This window comes from Crocodylus siamensis, chromosome 13 (genome assembly GCF_052110815.1).
Source record: "Crocodylus siamensis isolate JL-2025a chromosome 13, ASM5211081v1, whole genome shotgun sequence".
In the NCBI taxonomy this organism is placed as follows: domain Eukaryota; kingdom Metazoa; phylum Chordata; order Crocodylia; family Crocodylidae; genus Crocodylus; species Crocodylus siamensis.
The window spans coordinates 12,249,778-12,270,354 of NC_143407.1; the positions used below are offsets into that span (position 1 = coordinate 12,249,778).

The 20,577-nt window shown below is 41.3% G+C and overlaps 1 protein-coding gene across 4 annotated transcripts in view; it reads left to right on the forward strand.

Moving 5' to 3' along the window:
• The window catches only part of KDM5B (lysine demethylase 5B), an 84,425-nt gene extending 65,666 nt beyond the window's left edge, over positions 1 to 18,759 (forward strand). For all 4 annotated transcript variants that reach the window (XM_090025226.1, XM_090025228.1, XM_090025227.1 and 1 more), the window contains 4 exons: positions 620 to 731; positions 1,652 to 1,806; positions 2,719 to 3,051; positions 4,797 to 18,759. In XM_090025226.1, the coding sequence (XP_089881352.1) occupies positions 620 to 731; positions 1,652 to 1,806; positions 2,719 to 3,051; positions 4,797 to 4,934 (738 nt within the window). In that variant the 3' untranslated portion in view covers positions 4,935 to 18,759. The remainder of the gene's footprint in view (positions 1 to 619; positions 732 to 1,651; positions 1,807 to 2,718; positions 3,052 to 4,796) is intronic.
• Positions 18,760 to 20,577: the final 1,818 nt, after the last annotated feature.

Sequence of the window (20,577 nt, forward strand, 5' to 3'; positions counted from 1 at the left end):
TAAGGAGTGGGGGTGGGTGGGGGAAGGGCACATACCACTGCGTATGGTTTGGGAGTCCACGTAGTGTGTGGTCCAAGGACTGCATGCCAACATTGTGCAGACCTCAGCCACATCAAAGGTGGGCAGCCCTGATATAGCTATATGCACTTCAAGATCTCCTAGCTATCAGCTCATTGCCTCACCAGGTAAATCATCTGTTTAAAATAGAGGAAATTAACATTAAAAGCTATCATAATCCAACTTTTCTAGTTAAAAATATTATATAGAAGTCAGTCACTTACTGCCATTGACCATCACTTGGCTCCGGTGTATGTGTCTGCTATGGTTTATTATTGATCATTATAAAACGGGAGAAGTTGCTAGGTCATTGTAGTGGTGCTATTGTTTGGTCTCTGGAAACTGTAATTTACAGCTTTTTACTTCATCACAATGTTGCTTTCACTGGTTTTCCAGGTTTAAGCTGAAAAATTAAAATGAATTTGCTAGAACGAATGAGTTGCCATACGGAAAGCTTTTAAAATACTTGTTGAAATAGAAACACATTTGTTTTGTTGCATTGTGATTTACAGTTTAAATATTTGGTAGGAATGAGTGTGTGTTTATGTTTTCCTTCCATTAGGTATCTCAGACAATTGGTGCTATGTCTTTCTCTCTGCCTCATGACTGGGATAGCAGAACCATATATTTACATTCTCCTTTTTCTACAGGACAAAACTGCATCCCCCTTCATGGTTTGTATGCTTTACTTTAAATTTACTATACATGCCTAGAAAAAAAAATGCTGTGTAAAACTTGGGGCTACGCCTTGTTCTCCATCCCTTGATTTTTGAGTCCTGTAGCTTTTAGGTTCCCTGCCATTAAGCTTCTCAGCAGATTATCTAGAATGGATTAGATCAATATAGGATAGGAATAAGTGAAATCTTTCCAAAGTCATCCTTGCTTTTCTTCCCCCTGTCTTTACTGCAGACATCTACTTCTGTGTGAGATACCAAGATCCAGTTTTGGTTTTAGGTTTTATTTCTTGATATAGTTGAGTTCCATTTCAATGTACTAACCAATTATAGGCTTGTTTCTTGACTTCAGCGTAGAACAATCTTTTGACAATGTTGTAGTATAAAATTAAATAGACTCAGCAGCAGAGAGCTTCTTTATCACAAGTCCAGTACACTTTGTTTTTTAAGCTCAATGCAAAAGACTATTAACCCTTAACAGTATCTGAATAATGCATAATTTGGCTTTTAACCTTTCATTTATACTAGAAATTTACCAATATGAAATGACTGATATTTATTTTTTGTCTTCCTTCTCCCATCCCCATCTTAGTCCTTCACTGTAGTCTTATCCAGGGTTTACAGATATTATCTTTTTCAAAATGATAACCTGGAAGAATTTGGTTGGGGCATTTAAAGATGATCCTACTGTGCTACACTGCTGCCCATTAATTATACTATAGGCTTTCACCTTTCCTTTAGCTATATTTTCATAACCAGAATAGTGAAGACTCTGAGCTGACTTAAAGTTCAATCTAAAAAAATCGTCCCCAAGTAATTCTTTGTATTGACTTATTTACTACAGTGAAATAATTTTCTAAAGCACTAATTGTCACAAATGCTAATATCGGAGAATTAAAATCTTTGTTTTATCATTATAGTCATTAGTGCAGAACTGGATGAGTTGATGATGGAAGCCCAGCTGCTACAGGTTTCCTTACCTGAAATACAGGAGCTGTACCAGATCCTATTCACAAAACAGAGCCCTGTTCTGCAAGCAGAACAGAAGTCACCAGTAGGACCATTGAATGAAAAGGCAGGTATTTGACAACAGAGATGGGACTGGGATGCTTTCAAAGCAGAGAGATTCTGACTGGAATCATAAGCTTTACAATAATGATAGGTATGAAGCTTCTGTGGGCCCTGGCAGATGTGACATTTATTGCATGATAAATTGTAACATATCACATGTTCAGTCAATCTATTACACCAATAAAATGGCAAACCCAGCCACAAGGATGTTCAGCATATAATGTGGAGTGCCTTTGTGGCTGTTTTGTATTGTGCCTTAATTTCAACACCTGGCAAGTTTGGCACCGGGCTTTATGGTGGCTTTTGGTGCTGTCACACAGAGAGCTGACCAGCTAGTTGGCTTCTCATGCACCAGCAAGTTGAAAGCTGGTGTGGCAAGATGCATAATTGTTGGGATTTGGGATAGAATTAATCAGATACCAGTCACATAACTAAAGTAATATCTACCAGGGGCCTATGAAAATCATCTTGTTTTCTGAAAAGTTTGACAAGTTGTTGAACTGGTACAGCTTGCTGGAGAATTCTCTCTGGATACGTTTTTGTGATTTATTTCTACATCCTGAAACTGCATTTCATGGTCATTCATATGACTTAAATATGGCCATTGTGTTTTGAATGGGAAGCAGTTACTAGCAAGTCTAGTGGAAGCTTTTCCTAGAAAACTGGACCTATATTACTTTGGAGGATGTAGGGCAAGAATCTCTGTCTTTCATGAACTTTAGTCATTTAACATTTGCCCTGAATCACTGTGAAACTTGTAAGAATAGCTCATTGTGAAAAAAATAGCTCGCAGAGGGCTTGTCTTTTCAGTGTTGAAAGTAATGGACGATATACTGAAAAGGAGCAGGGAGCCTGCAAAATAAATTAGTGTTTGAATTCAGTACTTACAGTTTTGCTTCAATATCTTTTCTAATAGAATGAGTACTGCCGGGGCAGGAGAGATGGAGTTGGTTATGTGGAGAGAAAGTTAAAGAGGCGCTTTGAAAGAGAGGGTTTCTGCGATGGAAAGAGAGCAAGGATAAAAAAAATGAAAACCCCCAAAAAGAAGAAACTGAAACTGAATTACTCGAAGGATCTCAGTAACAACAAATTGGAGAGGGAGAGAGAGAGAGAGCGGCTCATTGAGGTGCAGCGCTCCAGTGAAAGCCACTTGCTTCCCTCAGATACATCATTCTCAGAACAGGAAGACTCTGAGGATGAAGATGCGATCTGCCCTGCTATGAACTGTCTGCAGCCTGAAGGAGATGAGGTCAGTGAAGGGAAAGCTTGCTGTGGGCACTAAATGCAAGGAACCAGGGATGTTGCAACTGAACACTAATTGTTTTATTAGAAAAACATTTTCTACAAAGAGAGACCCTGGACAAGGATTCACCTGAAGTGGTTTCAAAAGGGGGAGCTGCTGCCTGGGGATGTGCGCCAGCTTTTATGCTCTAACTCGGGGGCAGGCAATTATTTTGGGTGGAGGGCTGCTTACTGAGTTTTGGCAAGCTGTCAAGGGCCGCATGGGTAGCCATGCCCCTTGACAGGTGCCCTGCCCCCTGGTCACCATCTTGTGACCAGAAGTCCCACCCCATAACCGCTGACTTGCTGCCAGAAGTCCCTCCCCTTGCCCTGAGAAGTACTCCTTTTAGCAAGGAGTTTTGCCATCTGAGAACCAGAAGATACCCGATCTATATTTTAAGAAGTGATCATCTACAACGTTCATTAATGTTCACATCTCTCAACTTTCAAGATACCTATAGTTCCTCCTCACACTCAGACTTTCCCATAGGAAATACCTCAAACCTATATTTGGTCAGAGCCGTTATCAGTATGGTCACTGGCGATGCATCGTAGGGGGTGCACGTGTGTCCCCTGAGTTTGGCCGTGCACCCCCTGGAAGCGCCACCTACAAAATTGGAAGTGCACTTCCAGTTGCACTGCAGGCTCAGCAATTGGCTGCTGAAGGGACCCTCCCTGCCCCAGTCAGTGATCTACTGCCCCCCCCCCCAGACTCTGGAGGCACCAGTCATCTATGAGTGTGGTGTCCTCCTAACTGGCCTTTCAGTGGCTAAAAGGGTCTTCCCCACGATTTTTTTTGTGGGTGGTTGCATGCTTCAGAAGGCAAGTAGTCTTCAATGATCCTGAAGTATGAGTATAGGGAGACTTCATAGATCTTACCAGAGCAGCTAGAGACCCGTTTATACCCTTGCATGGACACAATAAAGTAAACAAAGTTGAAGGTCTCATACAGGCCCTTCTCCATGCAAGAGGGGGCAAGAACAGGTGTGTTCCCCACGGGACTGAAGAAAAACATGGGGATGCAGGTGCCATCTGTGAACTTCCCATGGGCTTGGGAAGCAACTTGGGGCGACAGGTAAGGACCCCTTACTCCCAGATGCCTGTACGGAAGGCTCAGCTGAGCACCAGGGACTAGAGACAATGGAAACTAAAACAATGATATGGTGAAGGCAGCCATCTGACTAGATTTGTCCTAACCCTTCTTCAAGGAGACAGGGTCAAGATAGAAAAGATGCTCTCCCCAGAAGGATGGATGCAGAGGTAGCAGGGAGAGGAATTTTATTTATAGGGATGAGGGCAGGCAACTAACAGGTGACAAGTTTGTTTTTTAGGGATGTCTACGTACAGCAAGTTTGAACTGTGTGTCCATCTGACCTTGATGCATGTGTTAGCTCCCCACTGTATGTGTAAATTGTACCGGAAGCTGGGAATTCAAAAATGCAAAAGAACAACCCCCTTCCACATGATGTCCAACTCTAGGCAAGGGGAGGAATCCAAACACTGCTGGTCACTGCTGTTTTAGTTACACCAGTGAAATGGACTCCATAGCCATGTCCATAGCTGTGCCCCTTACAATTGCCAAATGAGTCCTAGATACATGACAATGGCTGCTGGTTCTGGTTGGTAAGAACTTGGAAATAAAGCAAACAGTTTTCATGATTAGTTATCTGCTGCCCCTATCTGAACACTTATCTGTCTGTTCTTCATAATTAGGTGGACTGGGTCCAGTGTGATGGCAGCTGCAACCAATGGTTCCATCAGGTGTGTGTGGGTGTCTCTCCAGAGATGGCAGAGAAGGAAGACTACATCTGTGTCAGCTGTGCTGGGAAGGACTCTCAACATCGAAAGTAAAACTCCCCATAAATCATTCAAGACTCTATTTTAAAGAAGGTTATGAGAATTTCTCCATAAAGCCACAGGGGCTGGTTTAATAGCCAGGCTGCAAATGGTGCTACTTCTATCCTCATGGGATCATTTTCCAGAACTCAATTTTTGACACTTTTTGTATTTTTCTCCCTTGAGCTGTTTGTGATTGTTGAGGTTTGAAATGCTGACTGTTTAGCAGGGGTTTCCGCCAATTTGGAAGGCATTTGAAACATGCACCTTTTTATTGTACAGCATTAAATTACCTCTCTCTGGGATTTACCGGCATATTTAAATCAACTCTGTTTGGGTGCAAAAAACTGCACTATGAATTTTTCCAATAAATCCTCTTTTGAGGAAATCCCTGTTTACCCTGTTAACTTGTTGGAGACTTTAGGTTTTTTTCACTTTGATTTTTTTTGTAGACTAGGTTTATTTATCTGAGCAATAACTTCTATGTCTGGCTTCAGTGACTGGAATGACAATTCTGAACAGCGTGTTGGTGCTTTTAGCATTGGTTAATGTACAGAACGCAAACGGTTAGGTCCTAGTATCACTGATGGATTAGTGATTTAGAAGACAGAAATGGCTCTGTAAAGTAATTGCCACAGCTGTATTTTGGCTTTCTTCTCTTTTGGGTAGCTTGTATCAAATGTTGCAGTTTATATTGTGGAATAAACCCCTGGTTATATTATAAAACTAAATGTTGGTGTTTTCAGAGAGCTTAAAATGCAGCTTCACTTTCAGTTTGGATTGGTCTTTGCATTGGTTGGGTTTCACTTGGTCAGAAAAAAAAATCCATCTGATTAAAAAAGAAATAAAAAGCCACGCCATTTTCTTACCTTCTCTACACCTCCAGTCTAGGAAGAAGGAAGTGAAATCAAAATATTGTTTGCATCAAATACATTTAAAAAAATATTTTTTTCCAAAGCAAAAAGAGTCTCGTAATAGATGGGCTCAGGAATAAGCTGTTCTGGGGGTTCTTTAGCAACAGAGTCTGGAGGAATTGCTGCTGTTGCTGCTCTGTGAATGCAAGCAAGGCATGACTCATTAGGTGGGGAAGCAGGAAAAAAAAAGGTGATATAGCTCCGATCTCATCCATCTGGCTTTGAAGAGAATGGCTTTGCTTAAAGCACAGATTGATTGCCAGCTGGGCAACAGAGCACTGGCTGCCTGTATCTCTTTGTCTCCAGCTGCTTCCACTGATCTTCAGGCTTTAATGGCAAATAAATAGCCTGTATGTCAATGTAAATAGTTGGGGAGACAAAGAACTAATCCAGCTGCCTCTGTTAGGGACCACTGTTATGGACTGCGTATAGGGGCCACAAACATCAGTGTTACAAAGGTGCCAGCCATCAACCGGATAAAAAATACTTTGAGGAGAAGGGAACAAGATAGCCAAGCATCCATGGGAGCAATGTAGAAGAGACTGAAGCAGCTTATCAGTGTATCCAAGGAAAAGGGGACTCAAGCAGCAAGTAAAAACTAAGCAGGGAAGAGCATGTGGGAGAGAAGGGCAAAACAGCAGCAGATCACATGCTGGAGGGAGAATTGAGAGAATCCAAATAGAAAATGTAATTAACTTTTAATTACAATCACCATGCCTGGGATTGTACCTTTAGAAATAATAGAAAAATGGTACTGCAAATGCCTCGGGTCATAATTTAGCTCCCTGCTCAAGGGAAAATTATTCCCTTGTATACCAACCCAGACAAATATATTAAAAAAATTAAGTGTAGATGTCACCACCTCTCCAGCTAATCTGGTCCTGTACTTCACCATTTTCATAATTGGAATGCTCTTACTAATGTTCAACTTAAACATTCCATATTGGAATTTGAATCCATTACACATGTCTGGTCTCCTGTGGACACAGGGAACAATTGATAGGCATCCCCTTTGTAACAAACCTTTTTGTATTTGGAGACTCCCCTTAGTCTTCTCTTCTCCAGACATCTTAATCACGGTTCTTCCAATCTGTCATCATATGTTTCAAGTCCTGTGATCGTTTTTTGTTCCTCTCATTTAGAGTCTCCAATTTGTCCATGAGACAAATCTTTTGCATTCCTTTGCAAAGAGAGGCTAGTGCAGGGTGTGGCAGATTGGAAAATGCCACAATGCTCTGTGGCTTCACTGGATGGTTATTTGGCAGGTGTTAACTTAAAGCATTACCACTAACCTCTAAAGTCCTGGAAGGGCCTGGGACCTTTCTAACCTTCCTCCATAGGTTATACTGACACCACTGTGATGGGTGGAAGTGCTGGTATTCCTGTTATGCTTGAGCAAGAGCATCCTCTCACAAGATAATCTTCATTGGTGTCCTCAGCTCTGGATTCCTTCCTTGGTCTGAATTACTCAATTGTGTTGACTTCCTGGGCACACAGTAAAGACTTTCTTTTTGAGCAGGGGAGGATTGCCAGTGTTTAGGGATGGACTGTGTGGAACATGGAGGCTGATAGGGTTTAGATTTGTAATGTTTCCTGGCTGGTGTTTTAGTATACTTAGTCTTGTATTGGATTTTTAACTACCGTTGAAAGCACTTAGAGCCCAGCTTATACAATTGTCTAAATGCAAATAAAAAGACAACATGACACCACAACATCAGCGGTAAAAACAATTAAAAGTATATAAATACATTCTGCAAAGATGTTGTGTGGTATCAAATGGAAGAGAAGTTATCTACTGGATTCTCAGTGATGATGTACCCTGGGGCTGTCCAATTCACAGGCTGTGTGCAACCCATGAGGGGTTAAATTGTGGCCTGGGTACTGTTCCCCCCGCTCCAGTTGCTGCTACTGCCAGGATCTGGGCTCCCCACTCCCTCCTCTAGCTTCTGTTTCCTGCCTCTGCCTCTGCCCCTGGGGTGGGACAAGGCAGCTTGCAGAACCAGGGAGCCTGCAGCTTGGCATCCGTGCGGCACAGTTTGTTGGGGTGGGGAGGAGAATACTGGTGGCATGGTTTGGCAGGGACCATCGTGACCCGCAGCCATTATGGAGCTGGACAGCTCTGAATGTAGTCCATGTTGTGAGAGAGGTTTGGAAGTCCCTGTCCCTGCAGCAAAGCTATCTGATACAGATCACTCCATGCATTTTAGAAATAGCTTTCTTTAAGGGAAATGGGGACAAAATGGGGAACAAAGTTGTAAACACACACTTGGCCAGGGTTTTTGATATCCCTGTGGATATTACTGAAAATGTTAGACTTTTTCTCCCAGGTTCTCATTTTCTCAGTGCTTGTTTTCTCCTTATACTTGCTGGGGTATGCAATACAGTTGGTTCAGTAAACGATAACACACACATCTCTTGGACATTTTTTGGCCCATCACAATTACAGCAACACTCCAAACCTACCATACTATGTTTTGATCTTGTTATCCTGACCACCTATTTACCACAGGTCTTAGGCTTTTACTCAGTAGCCTTAAGCTTAACTCTAACTTAATTGGAGCACAACTTTCAAAAAGACCCCTGTACAATCTGAGTGATCATCTTAATATTAAACATTTATATTTTTATTTTCAGTTGGAATTTGTCTGACTTCAAGTTACAGCCACTAAAACTTTTTGTATACTTGCCTGCTACGTTGTGAGGCTCTTCATTTTTGTAAGCCTTCTTCACATATTGGTACTTAGACCATGATAAGGGCATTTGTTAACTTTCTGTTTAGCTAAATAGGTTAAGCTGTTTTAATCTCTTGGAATAAGACAGGTGAGTGTGCCTTGGCATGCATCCCTTTGAGAGGGAATGCTGGCCAGTGTAGCTTAAATGGCGCAGTCCTCTCATGCAGTCTTCCTACTCTTCCTCTCTCCACTTGTGAACATTTAAGGACACATCTGTACTCTGTCACATACTTTGAATTGCAGCAATCCAGATGGATGTGAACAAATTTGCATCCTGATTCTTTTACTTAGTAAATATAGTGTCTTATAGAAGTCTGATTTGTAGTTAGTAGGTTAGGCTAACTTAGTGGTTTAAAGGATGTTCTTTGTAGTCTAACTTAGGTCTGCATCTGGTTTATTTAGGGATTTGGAATTGGAGAAACCTGCTTTTTAAAATGATACCCATCTTGTCTGGTAGTTCTTTTGGTATTGGTGCTCTTTTTATGGGTCTGGATTCCCTGGATGTGGGCTGCTCTGCCTGAATGAAAATTATCCTGTAGGCCTACAAGGAACACCAAAACAGGTCATATACCTTATTGCTTCAGGAAAGTGTGGCTGCAAAGCCTTTCTGATCCAACATTCACTAAAGGATCTAAATGTAGTTTAAAAAAAAAAGGTGGCTCAAGCTTCATGTGGGTCTAAGATGATGGTAATACAGAAAGCGTGGGTCTCAGTTTTAGGATCTGGTTCAAAAGTGCCTGTGCTTTTGTTTTGCAAGGCCTTGGCTCAGACTTTCAAGTGCTGACATATTTCATCAGTTTTAACCTCCAAGACGAGAGCCAAACCAGTGGACTGTCACTAAACTTATCTGACTGGTTCTCAAGAAGAGTATCACAGACTGCAAAAGTCTTTCATTGTTAATATGTTGAGACAGTTGGAAATCCTGGGGGTCCACTGAAATGGAGCAGAGTCTCATGGATCTTAAACAAAAAGATGAAAAACCAAAAACAGTACTTTCTCTGTCCCAAGCATCGCACTGCATCTGAAGAAAGCTTGAGAATCATCACTAGCCCTTTCACTAGTACACTCATCTTCCATTGTCTAGGTGGCTGACTATGTGAGCCATGTTCAGATAATTTCCCAGTGTGTTGAAGACTTCATCAGGAGGGCAAAAGAAAGTGGACATTGTCAGCTTCTCACATTTTTCCACTGGACACATGAAGGCAATGTGCAGATTTTCTCACTGTTCCTTCCACACCGTCTGACCACGCGGGTCAAAACCTGACACTGAGCAGGAAAATATTTTCATATGCAAATGTGGCAAGATACCAAACAGTGATAGCATATCAATATAACTTAAAAGACAAGATCTCTTTGATCCTTAGGATGTGCTTTTCTAAACATAGAGTGGCTAATACTTTGGTGATTGATGGCAGGATGATAGTAAAATGCACATTCTGTTTCATATTCAGTAGTAAAGCTGATTGCATATGCCACTTCAAACATGTTATGCCTCTGAGGCCTTTTATTGTTCCATTTGAAACTAAATCTGAAGTAAATAATCTGTCCTTTCAGGGGCCTGTACTGTACAGTAACAAGCGTGAAATATTAGAAGTGAAACCTTATGGAAACCATTGGATCTCTGTCTCTTTAAACAAGCCAATATTTTTCTAAGTATCATAGACAGGTACCCTCTTACTAGGGACAGATGCTCATGAACAGCAGCAGGAACCCTCCTCTTTGCCAGCTCGGAAGCAGATGCGTGCCTTGCTATATTGAAGATCTCTGAATAGTCTCCGCTACTGTCTCCCAAATATCAAGTCTTTAATTTTGGCATTAACACGGAGAGTTTCAAACCAAGAGGCAGTGACCTTACCTTCTCAAACTTTTGGAAACGTTATATTTCCCATGTGAACTCCTGGAATCCTATCAAGGTGAACAAGTGGAGTTCAGATTTTGGAAAAAGGGCTCTGCCATCCCACTTAAAGCCTCTCTTCCTAATCCCAGACTACTGTCCCTAGTCAGGAACCCCTCTTATTAGACCAGGGGTGTCAAACTTGTGTCATCCTGCTGGCTAGATGAGGGTTGTTGGGTCTGTGGGGCTGGATTGGGACCACACATTGGAGCCAGTGCACAGGACCTGTCCAGCAGCATGTGTCTCTGTGGTGTGCAGAGCAAGCCCTGGAGTAGGGCCAGTGCGTGCTGCATGTGGGGCTGGACTGACTTCCTGCAGCGCAGGGCATGTGCTGTGTCCAGCAGCCTGATCCAGGCCAGCCCTAAAGCCAGAGCTTAGGCCTGATCTGGTGTGGGTGCTGTGTGCAGCACAACCCCCAAAATGGCCCTCAGTGCTGCATGCATTGCTCTGCGTGCCATAGTCTTCAATGCATGGGCTGGACTGTAGGCCTCCATGGGCTGAATATGGCCCATAGGCCATATGTTTGACACCCCTGCTATACTTTTCTGATATTGGAAATTTAGTCTGGTATAATGAGAACAGAAAGGAAGATTCCCTGGGAGTTCAGGAAAATGCAGTTAAACATACTGGAAAATTGAAGTGAGATCTTCTGAGTTTGTCTCCTGCCAGACTATTGAATAACAACAGCAGATCGTTTTCTGCTTATAGATGATAGGTTTGTCTTTGCACAAAACCTTTTAAATTTATGGAAGTACTGATTAATTTGTATCTACCATTAAAACATTAAGTCAGCCATGGAATCTTAATTCACTACAGTTTTAACCAGTTTATGATTTTTCCAATTAAACTAAGGAACGATATGGTGCAAATACATTGTTTTAAGTGCTTTTAATTTGTAGCGGTTTAATAGTGTACATATTTATATCCGCCTCTTTGCCATGAAGCAGTTTTTTGAGTTATCCCTGTTTCATCCAGAAAATAGATGGACGTAGAAGCTCTAACTAGAATTTTCCAGTATGTTTAATTGCATTTTCCTGAATTCCCAGGCCCTTTTGTACCAAACTAAATTTCTAATATCAGGACAGTCTCATGAAAGAGGCTCCTGAAGATTTGGGATGATTTCTAGCACCATAGCACAGCGCATCAGCTGTCTGCTGAATTTTTAAAACACTTTAATATATTGTAAATGAAACAGCTGTCCATGCCCTAAAATAGCCATGTCAGCCTGGTGAATAAGGCTGGGCATGTCTATAGGTGCCCCTGACTGTGCAGTTGTTACCTGCTTTAGCAAGTACTAAATGACTCCGCAGTAACAACCACACAGGTTGTTTCTGATCCTACTGCACGGTAGCATTGGCATCACAGTTTGTGCCTGCTGATGCTACATTGCCATAGTTCACCACTACAGCAACCTAGTGCACTGATGGTAAGCCCACAATTCTGTAGCTTTCATAATGGTGAAAATAATTATTTGTCCTAGGCCTAGATACTTTCCCAAGATGGTATCTGAATTCTATACTAAGAATTAATTTTTCAGTTTTCTGTCCTAGATGCTAATAAAGAATCTAAATCACATTCAACGATGTATAAAAGGAGGAGGTAGAACAGCATCTATTTCCCCTTTCTCCCAAGCTTCTAACATTCCTCCGAGACAGTGGAAGGAACTGATAAAGCCAGAGCGCTGTGGCATCATTTATAGCCTCATGCTCAAAATGTTCAGGAGCACCACAGACTAGTAGGAGGGTGTGTGGCAGCACTGCTGTGAGGATGGGTTCTACTGAAGCTGGACTCGCTAGTGCATCCTGTGAGTATGTCAAAAGCTTCTACTTATAAGCAAGTAACCTCCATTTTTTTCGGCGTTCAAATAATTTTTCAGCATCTTGCACATGCTATTCCAGCATAACCAGCTGAGAGAGAAAACTTGCTCTTTAAATCCATGGGGGTTCAGAACTTGAGATGGGAAACAAGTATACATATCTTTGTCTTGCCTTGCTGTGACAGCTTCTTTAAAAAGACCTTGTTTGCTAGAAATGGGCAAACTATAAGTCAAACAAAGGGTTTAGGGATTGCACCTCTGGCTTCTGAAACTTTTTGAGAAGTAGGTGGCAATTGAAAGATGTACACAATTCTTCTAAGTTCTCTGTTCATTAAACAGCACATATAAATACCCAATTTGCTTGGTCAGTTCTACTCAGCAGCTAGAGAAAGTGTTGAATATTCTTTCTGCCCTTATGTTGACAAAAATCTTTACCTTCATAACAGTATTTGACATTTTCAGAGTTCCAAGTCCTGGGAACCCAACTCAAAGAAGGATTGTACGTGGTACAGTAGTTGGCAGCAGTTCTGCAGCGCAGCAGTGCAGGCAGGCTTCTGATTAAAAAAAAAAAAAAGCAAACCTCTTTGAGAGGTTATCCTTGAATCTAAGCTGGTCTCTTCCTCCACTAGGGTATTCTTCAGAGCTAGCTAGTTCCCTACACATCCACACTTTTCTTGTAAGAATTCTGGGATTTCTTGATTGGGTGTTCAGTCTTTGAGCTAAGCCCCAGCTATTTCCCTGGAGGCTCCAAGAATTAGTTTAACCCCTAAACAGTTTGCCTTTGACACCATGTGGCTGTCTAACACAGTGCCAGAAAGCGTATTCCTCAGATTGTTCAGTGGAGGTAAGAAGTACTGAAAGTTGAAAGCCATTTACAAACATAAGGTGAGGTTGAAGTTGAAGATAGATTGCACACTGGATACGCTTAAAATAGCTGGAGCCTCCAAGACTGGGGATCAGATCACAGATTGGTGTAGTGAACTGCTGGATTCCAGAACGGAAGGGAAAGGTTTGCAGTGGTGATCACTGGCTGTGTTTTCTTTGGTTCATTCTGATCAGAAGGGAACCTGTTGAGGTTGGTTTACTGGAGATCTTAGTTTGATGACTGAAAGGCTTGAGGGGACGTGGTTTGCTATCGTAACTGTCACCTAGATTTGCCATCACACCGCCGGGTCATCATTTCCTTCACCGCCTAAAAGAGTAGACCAGAGAGAAGCAAATGGCATCACTACTTCTACTGGGTTTTTTGATGTAGAATTTCCTCCTTTACTGTAGGTTTCTGTTCTTCTCCCACTGGATAGACACCTGGCTGGGGTCTTATGACCCCTCCTACCCCCAGTGCTCATCCTTGCCCATGGCAGGGGGTCAGACTTGATGATCTGTCTAGGTCCCTTCCAACTCATTGATTCTATGATTCTATATCTCATGTTATTTCTGTTGCCTTCTGTCTAACAGGAGCCTGGCTCAGTCAGACATTGTCTTCCAAAACAGTGCTCAGATCAAATAGGCAAGCACAGTGATGAAAACCCTTCAATATTTAGAAGTAGTTTAAAAAGGGATAAAAGCCCCTCTGCCCCTCAGTGAGGTCTGTCTCAAATGAGCACCACCAAGTCGGCATCAGAAAAACAACTAGACACTGAAGTGGTTGTCTAGACTATTAAGCTCTGCAGCAGAGGAAGTGGGTGAGCCGACCGCAGCACCTGGGTGAAAACCTGCTGTAGGTGGGGGATTGCCATTTAAACTCTCAAATAGTTTGTGACCTCAGTCCTGTATGGGAACTTTTGACTGCCTCAGAGTCAAAGCTCTAACATGCATTAATACTTTTCATCCTAACATGAAAATATTGTGGCAAGTGATCAAACCACAGGTGTAGAGTAGGCGACGAGGAGACTAGAGAAAGTGCGGTCGGTCACTAATCGTAATGGGCTCCAGGATGCAGAAAAAACTCTAAAATTCAAGAATGGATTTTACTCATAGTCTTCAAGAATGAACAATTAAATGGTAGCAGTGGCAATAGTGAAAAGAAATTAGTTCTGTGGAGCTGAACTAGAGTATATACAACTCTGCAGTAGCTATGTGCAGTATTTTCAGTATCAAAACAAGGAAGCTTGGAAGAGATGGGGGAAAGCATACATAGCTTGTTGAGGGAGAAGTGCCTCGAAGTTCTGCATAAATCTTCCTCTGTACCAAATTAAGAAAAGTATGAGTCAATCGATAGTCCCTGTCTGCAAAAGGACTCTGGTTCTATGGGCTGAGACCTTTCCCTGGCATATGAAGGGCAAAGAGGGGTTTGAAATTCAGCAGATGACAGATTATTTGAAAAACAATCCTTTTAAAACAGCGTTATCTAGTGTGCAAGAATCAAATGTCATCTGAAAGGAAAAACTGTCTTGCAAAATAAAACCGTCCAGTCATTTTCATAGAACCATGGAAATGATTTCATGAAAAAACACTTTCATAGATAATGTTCCTTCAACTCATTTCCAGAGAGTGTTGTAGACTGTGGGAGGAAGAGATTTGGTTTAACCAGAAATGCTTTGCTTAGGCCAAAGGAAAGGTGTGGGTATGTAATTTACCAAAAACGACACTTTTCATCTTTAAAATACACTTCTTTATATTTTGAATTTAATTCTTTTTATAGAAGGCCATCAAAGCTGTGCCATTAGTGGTGGACTCTGTTGCTTTCCTGGACAGTGTTTTATTGAAATATTCAAGTGCTTTAAGCAAAGGGAAATTGCACTTAGTGAGTGCAGTTGACCAACGATTCCTTAGAGGTGTATATCAAGAATAGGCAGAGACAAAGTTACATAAATTTCCACCCGAGTTTCTGGTATTTGGAGAGAATTTGCTAAATGATTGTACTCCTTAGCCATGCCTTTGTTGTTTATATCCTGGACAAATTTTCCTTTAAAGATGAGGGTAAAATGTGCAGACATTGATATTATTTCACAGTTAGATCAGACTCCCTTGTAAGCAAGATTCTGTGGTTGCAATGGGAATCAAGGCTAGCACATTGGAAATTATTTTGTTTGTTTTTCCAGGAAATGGAACAGGTTGCACTTACTTCAATTGGTCTGTTCTTCCAAAAGAAAATAAAGACAATTAAAGAGAGGTCTCTTCTAGGAGGTAGATAAATAAATAAGTTTTTAGGAGTCATCTAATAAATGAAGACCCTCACAGAAAAAAAAAAATTAGACCTACAACAGGACATAAAATAGTTTTTATTAATCTATTCAACTGTTGGTTCAAAACATAGCTTTTAGGTGGTGTTGGGAGGAAATTGGATACATCACATACGGATCTCACTGAAAAATATTCGGGTATAAAAAGCAGATGTTTTAGAACTTAAATATGATAATATGTATTCTAAAGATGGAAAACTATTTTGACTAATATTCTCCCAGTTCAAAAAATGGGACACCATAATGAACTAAGTGCTGACAATCATAATAATTGTCATATTTGAGATTCCCCAGGCTCTGAATTTACTAAAAATACCTAAAAGTAGCAAGCTTCTTAAAGATATAGATCATTGAACTACAATATAGAGCCAGAATTTGTTAAAGTGTTTAGGAAGGGGTGTCATTCTCCCCTGGTACTCGGCCTTGGTGAGGCCACAGCTGGAGTACTGTGTCCAGTTTTGGGCTCCACAATTCAAAAAGGATGTGGAGAAGCTTGAGAGAGTCCAGAGGAGAGCCACGCGCATGATCAGAGGTCAGGAAAACAGATCTCACGATGATAGGCTGAGAGCCATGGGACTCTTTAGCCTGGAAAAGCGCAGGCTCAGGGGTGATCTGATGGCCACCTATAAGTTTATCAGGGGTGACCACCAGGATCTGGGGGAACGTTTGTTCACCAGAGCGCCCCAAGGGATGATGAGGTCGAACGGTCAGAAACTCCTGCAAGACCGTTTCAGGCTGGACATAAGGAAGAATTTCTTTACTGTCCGAGCCCCCGAGGTCTGGAACAGTCTGCCAGCAGAGGTGGTTCAAGCACCTACATTGAACACCTTCAGGAGTAAATTGGATGCTTATCTTGCTGGGATCCTATGACCCTGGCTGACTTCCTGCCCTTTGGGCACGGGGCTGGACTCGATGATCTCCCGAGGTCCCTTCCAGCCCTGATGTCTGAAATCTATGAAGGTACCCAACTCAGTCAAAATCAGTGGGAGCTAGGTATTTAAATACTATTAAAAATGTGGCCCATAAAACTTAGCAAAAATACTCTCTCCCTGTTAAGAGACTATTAGTTTGATGGCTATTTAGATGACACTGGATTCAGTAAAGCAAACAAATGTCAGATATTTGTTGAACATTTGGGATTCTTCAAAACGCCAGCTCAAGGAAGAGCCATTTCTCATAACCACTTGATGCAGAAAAGCGGGACGGGATAGAAAGTAGTAGAAATATTTATCCAAAAAATGATCTAACATGGGCCCTACTGCCTGTTTCTCTAAATTTAATTTTTGCTCTTTGCAGTAGTTAACATATAAAGGGGCTGGTTTTCCCTGCTACAGCTGAACAGGGCAATTAGTGGGAACACCCATTGTATCCTATGCTGTCCATTGTCTGGGAAGCTCTTTGTGCAGAGACTGAAGAAATTAAAATTCGTTTTTCAGGAAAAGAACTTGAATGAACTCACCGTACAATAGTTTCATATGCTGAGAATATAGCATTTTAACTTAACCCAAACATTTTAGGTAAATCCCTGAGAAAACAGTTGCATAGAAAATGATATGTGAAACCTAAAGAAAACATGACTTGGGGTTGGAAATAAACACTATTGAATTTTAAACGCCAGTTATATACTTCCCAGACTTGGAAGAATTGTGTGTCCAGTAAACTTGAGTCTAAAGGGTCAACACATTTTATAAAATAGATGGGAATTCCAATCTGATAAAGTCTAGGAGAGTTGTACAGTTTAAATGTCAAGAAAACAGTAAAAGGCTTGGAGTGTTAGGGCAAAGTGTGCAATCACTTGGGCAGATTTATTAAGAATGTATATGAATCAGGATACAGAGCAAATGAAAGGAGATCTGGAGTGAACACAGCTGCGGGTTCTGTATGTTTTCTGTTACTATTGAGTGATCCAAATCAAATCAATTGTAGATTTGAGGGTCCTGGTGCAGTCCTGGTCCTACTGAAACCAGTGCGTTTTAGAATGGACTGCAGTGAATCCAGAACTTTATCCCAGATGTTCAAACAAAAATTTGTGTCAGTGTAAATATTGCATTGACTACAGTTATGTCCTGCATATATCTGCACTCAGCTGTCTAGCAAATCTTCCTGCTTAGTTTGGAAAGAGCTAGAGATAAAAGCAAGTTCTTTTCCATCACTGTTAGTCTCTAAAGGCAAATAAACAAGACCCTCACCCAAATAACATGGATTTAAAGACTGGAAGAGTTAAGAGATATGCGTGGTTTGTCCTGCAAAGAGACTTTAGCTTTCTTTCGAAAGAAAATGGCAAGTCTTAGATATTTTAAAATTGTAATGTCCAACTGAAAGCTAATGGAAGAGTAGACCAGTTCCATTTTGACTTTGATCGCTAAATATGTTAATCTGTTCCAAAGCAATGGCTTTTGGACAAATTATATTTATTAAATATTTCCTGGCAGCTTTCCTGACAAAGAAGTGTCAATATACCAAGATGGAAAAAGGATGTGGCTGGACAAATTACCTTTGATTATAGTCTTTGATCTGAAAGAGACTAGCAATCTTGATTTTAAAAAAAATTCTGCCAGTGCTATTCCTACACAAAATGAGTGGCAAGGAATGATGTTGAAGAAATTTTAGAAGAAAAAGTGACTAATAATTGCATATGTCTTACTATATGTGCATAGAGAATATTAGGATGCAATCCATTACCAAATATTACAGGTTTTTTTGGATGTTTATAACCAAATCATCTTTTGGTAACCCTCTTGTAGCTTCCTAAGCAGAATGGGTCCACTTAAGGAAGAAACTGTGTCTTGTGTTAGTAGTTTAAAAATTAGGGATAGCTTCTCTTTGGGAAAAAAAATGATTCCCCAAACTGGAGGAATGTTCTACATGATATGGGAGATTGTTGTTATGGGGATGAAGAAATCGCAAGTACATAGGCAGCCAGACAGAGGACAAACATGCTTGACTATATTGTTACCATTTATCTACTGCATTACTCAATCCACTTACCTACTATATTTGAGTATTTTTATATGAATCAATATAATAGACTTGGGTTTTGTTAAAAAATAAAGAAATGTTGTTTTGTTCAAGAAAAGCCCTGCCAGTACCATACTCTGGAAGAGCTAGGCTGATTCATCCTCTGACCTATTAATACTTTGCTGAATAGATTACACTTGACTCTGTCATCTCTCAGACAAGAAGTCCATTTTTGTATGTGTTAATATTGCATTTTTGGTACTTGTATGTTAATGATTTGTAAAATTGCTTATACTTCCTAAATAAACAGTTTAAAAAAAAAGAGAGAGAAATAGAGAAATGGACACAGAGCAGTAATTTCTCTTCTTTTCCTCATATATGCATGTTTTGCATGTTTTTGTCTTAAAAGCAAGATAAAACAACAAAGGACCATTTACAGCTGATTCTTTCTTATTGCACGAAAAAGAAGAATTGTAAACACAAAGTGAAGGTTGACATGGTGTCTTGTTCTCTTCCAGAACACTTTCAATTACACCCAACCTCTGAAAGTCAGGAAGTGAAGAGGTATGGTAAATGCCAATGCAAACAATTTGGGACACTGATCGGTGACTCACTATCCACACAGAATAATACTGACACTCTTCTTTGCAGACTGTGCCCATCAGGTGCGGATTGAAGCAATAAGTTGCTAGACTTCACACTAAAATAAACTTGTGCATAGATGAGCTATATTGAACAAGAAGTATCTACATCCATGCGTCATTCATACTGAGCCTCCTTCTCCCTCCCTCCGCAAAACCCCCCAAACAAACCACCCCACCACCCTATATTTTGCAACCTTTTAACTTCCCTTTAAAGCTCACTCATCCATCTGAGGCATGTCTCATGACACAACCTCCACAATGTGTAATCAAAAGGAATTTTGCCAGAAAGCAAGCTGTAAAATGTATTGCCTTCATGGGTGAACTTCACAAGCCTTCACCTGCTAGGAATACACAGTGATCTGGCAGATTACTTCAGAAGGGACAGCAAGATACAACAGTAAGATCCCATTATAAATTTCTTACCAAGCTGGAATTGGACTTTTATAGCAAATCAGTTTCCCTCCCATATTCTCCTGCCCCAGATCAAGCCCTTCACTCCAAAGGGTAGGCTGATGCCTACAGATCCTCAGCTCCAACCAGGCTTGAGTTTGGGACTGAGGTGTTCCTAGGACTAGGAGAAAATTGCTCAGCTACTGGAGTTGTGGACAAGTCAAGATTCCAGAAGATCACCCCAGAGAGATCCCCTGTGTATATTACATCTCAAACTCTGTCTGGCCCTAGGCAGACACCGCATCTGCTGAATATATGAAATATGTCTCCCTGCTAATTGCATCCAATGCTGACACTCCCTGCTTACTGGTCGGGAGGTACCACTCCCAATCTTGCCTTCCCATTTGCAGCCACTGTATCAACATATCTAGCATAGACGGTGGGATTGAGGCAAGCATACAAGTCACTAAGATACTTTTGAACACCCTTGGCAGAATTGGATTTCCCTTTCTGTGTCTAGATAGTACCTTTCCAGCTATAGGCATCATGGCTGCGGCACTTGCATGCAGGTTGAGATTCTTTTTCACTACGGCTCTGATGCTCAGAGATGGCTATGTGGAATCAGGAGGAAGCAAACAAATAAGCCTGAAGGTCTGTGGCTTAACAAGATGGATATTGCCTTAGTTGGAAATGGCTGCTGATTTCAGTCCTGAACTTTTCCTGGCAATGGGCAAGAAGCTTTCCTGCTGTTCTCTTCCCAAACTTCTGAAGATGCAATGAGAAGAAAAGGCCAGAACCACCAGAACATTGAGACTATAGACCGAGGTTAAAATCATACACACTTTACAATGCTTTGACCGATCAGCTGGGAGACAGCTTCACTCTGCGTGGGAGGAGGGTTGTGGCCCCACAGCCACCATTTTTACTCAATGCACAATTCATTTATGCAATGGGCGAGGATTTCTTAGGATATCTTTCAATGGACCAACAATGTAGTTGGAGAGCTGTTAGCTACAGCATGGGGGACCAGCAAAAGCCTGCGTCGGTGAGGGGACATGCTGTGTTCCCTGGACCCCAGCAGGCATTCACATCCTGCTCCTGGGGTCACTGATGCCATGACATCTTTTT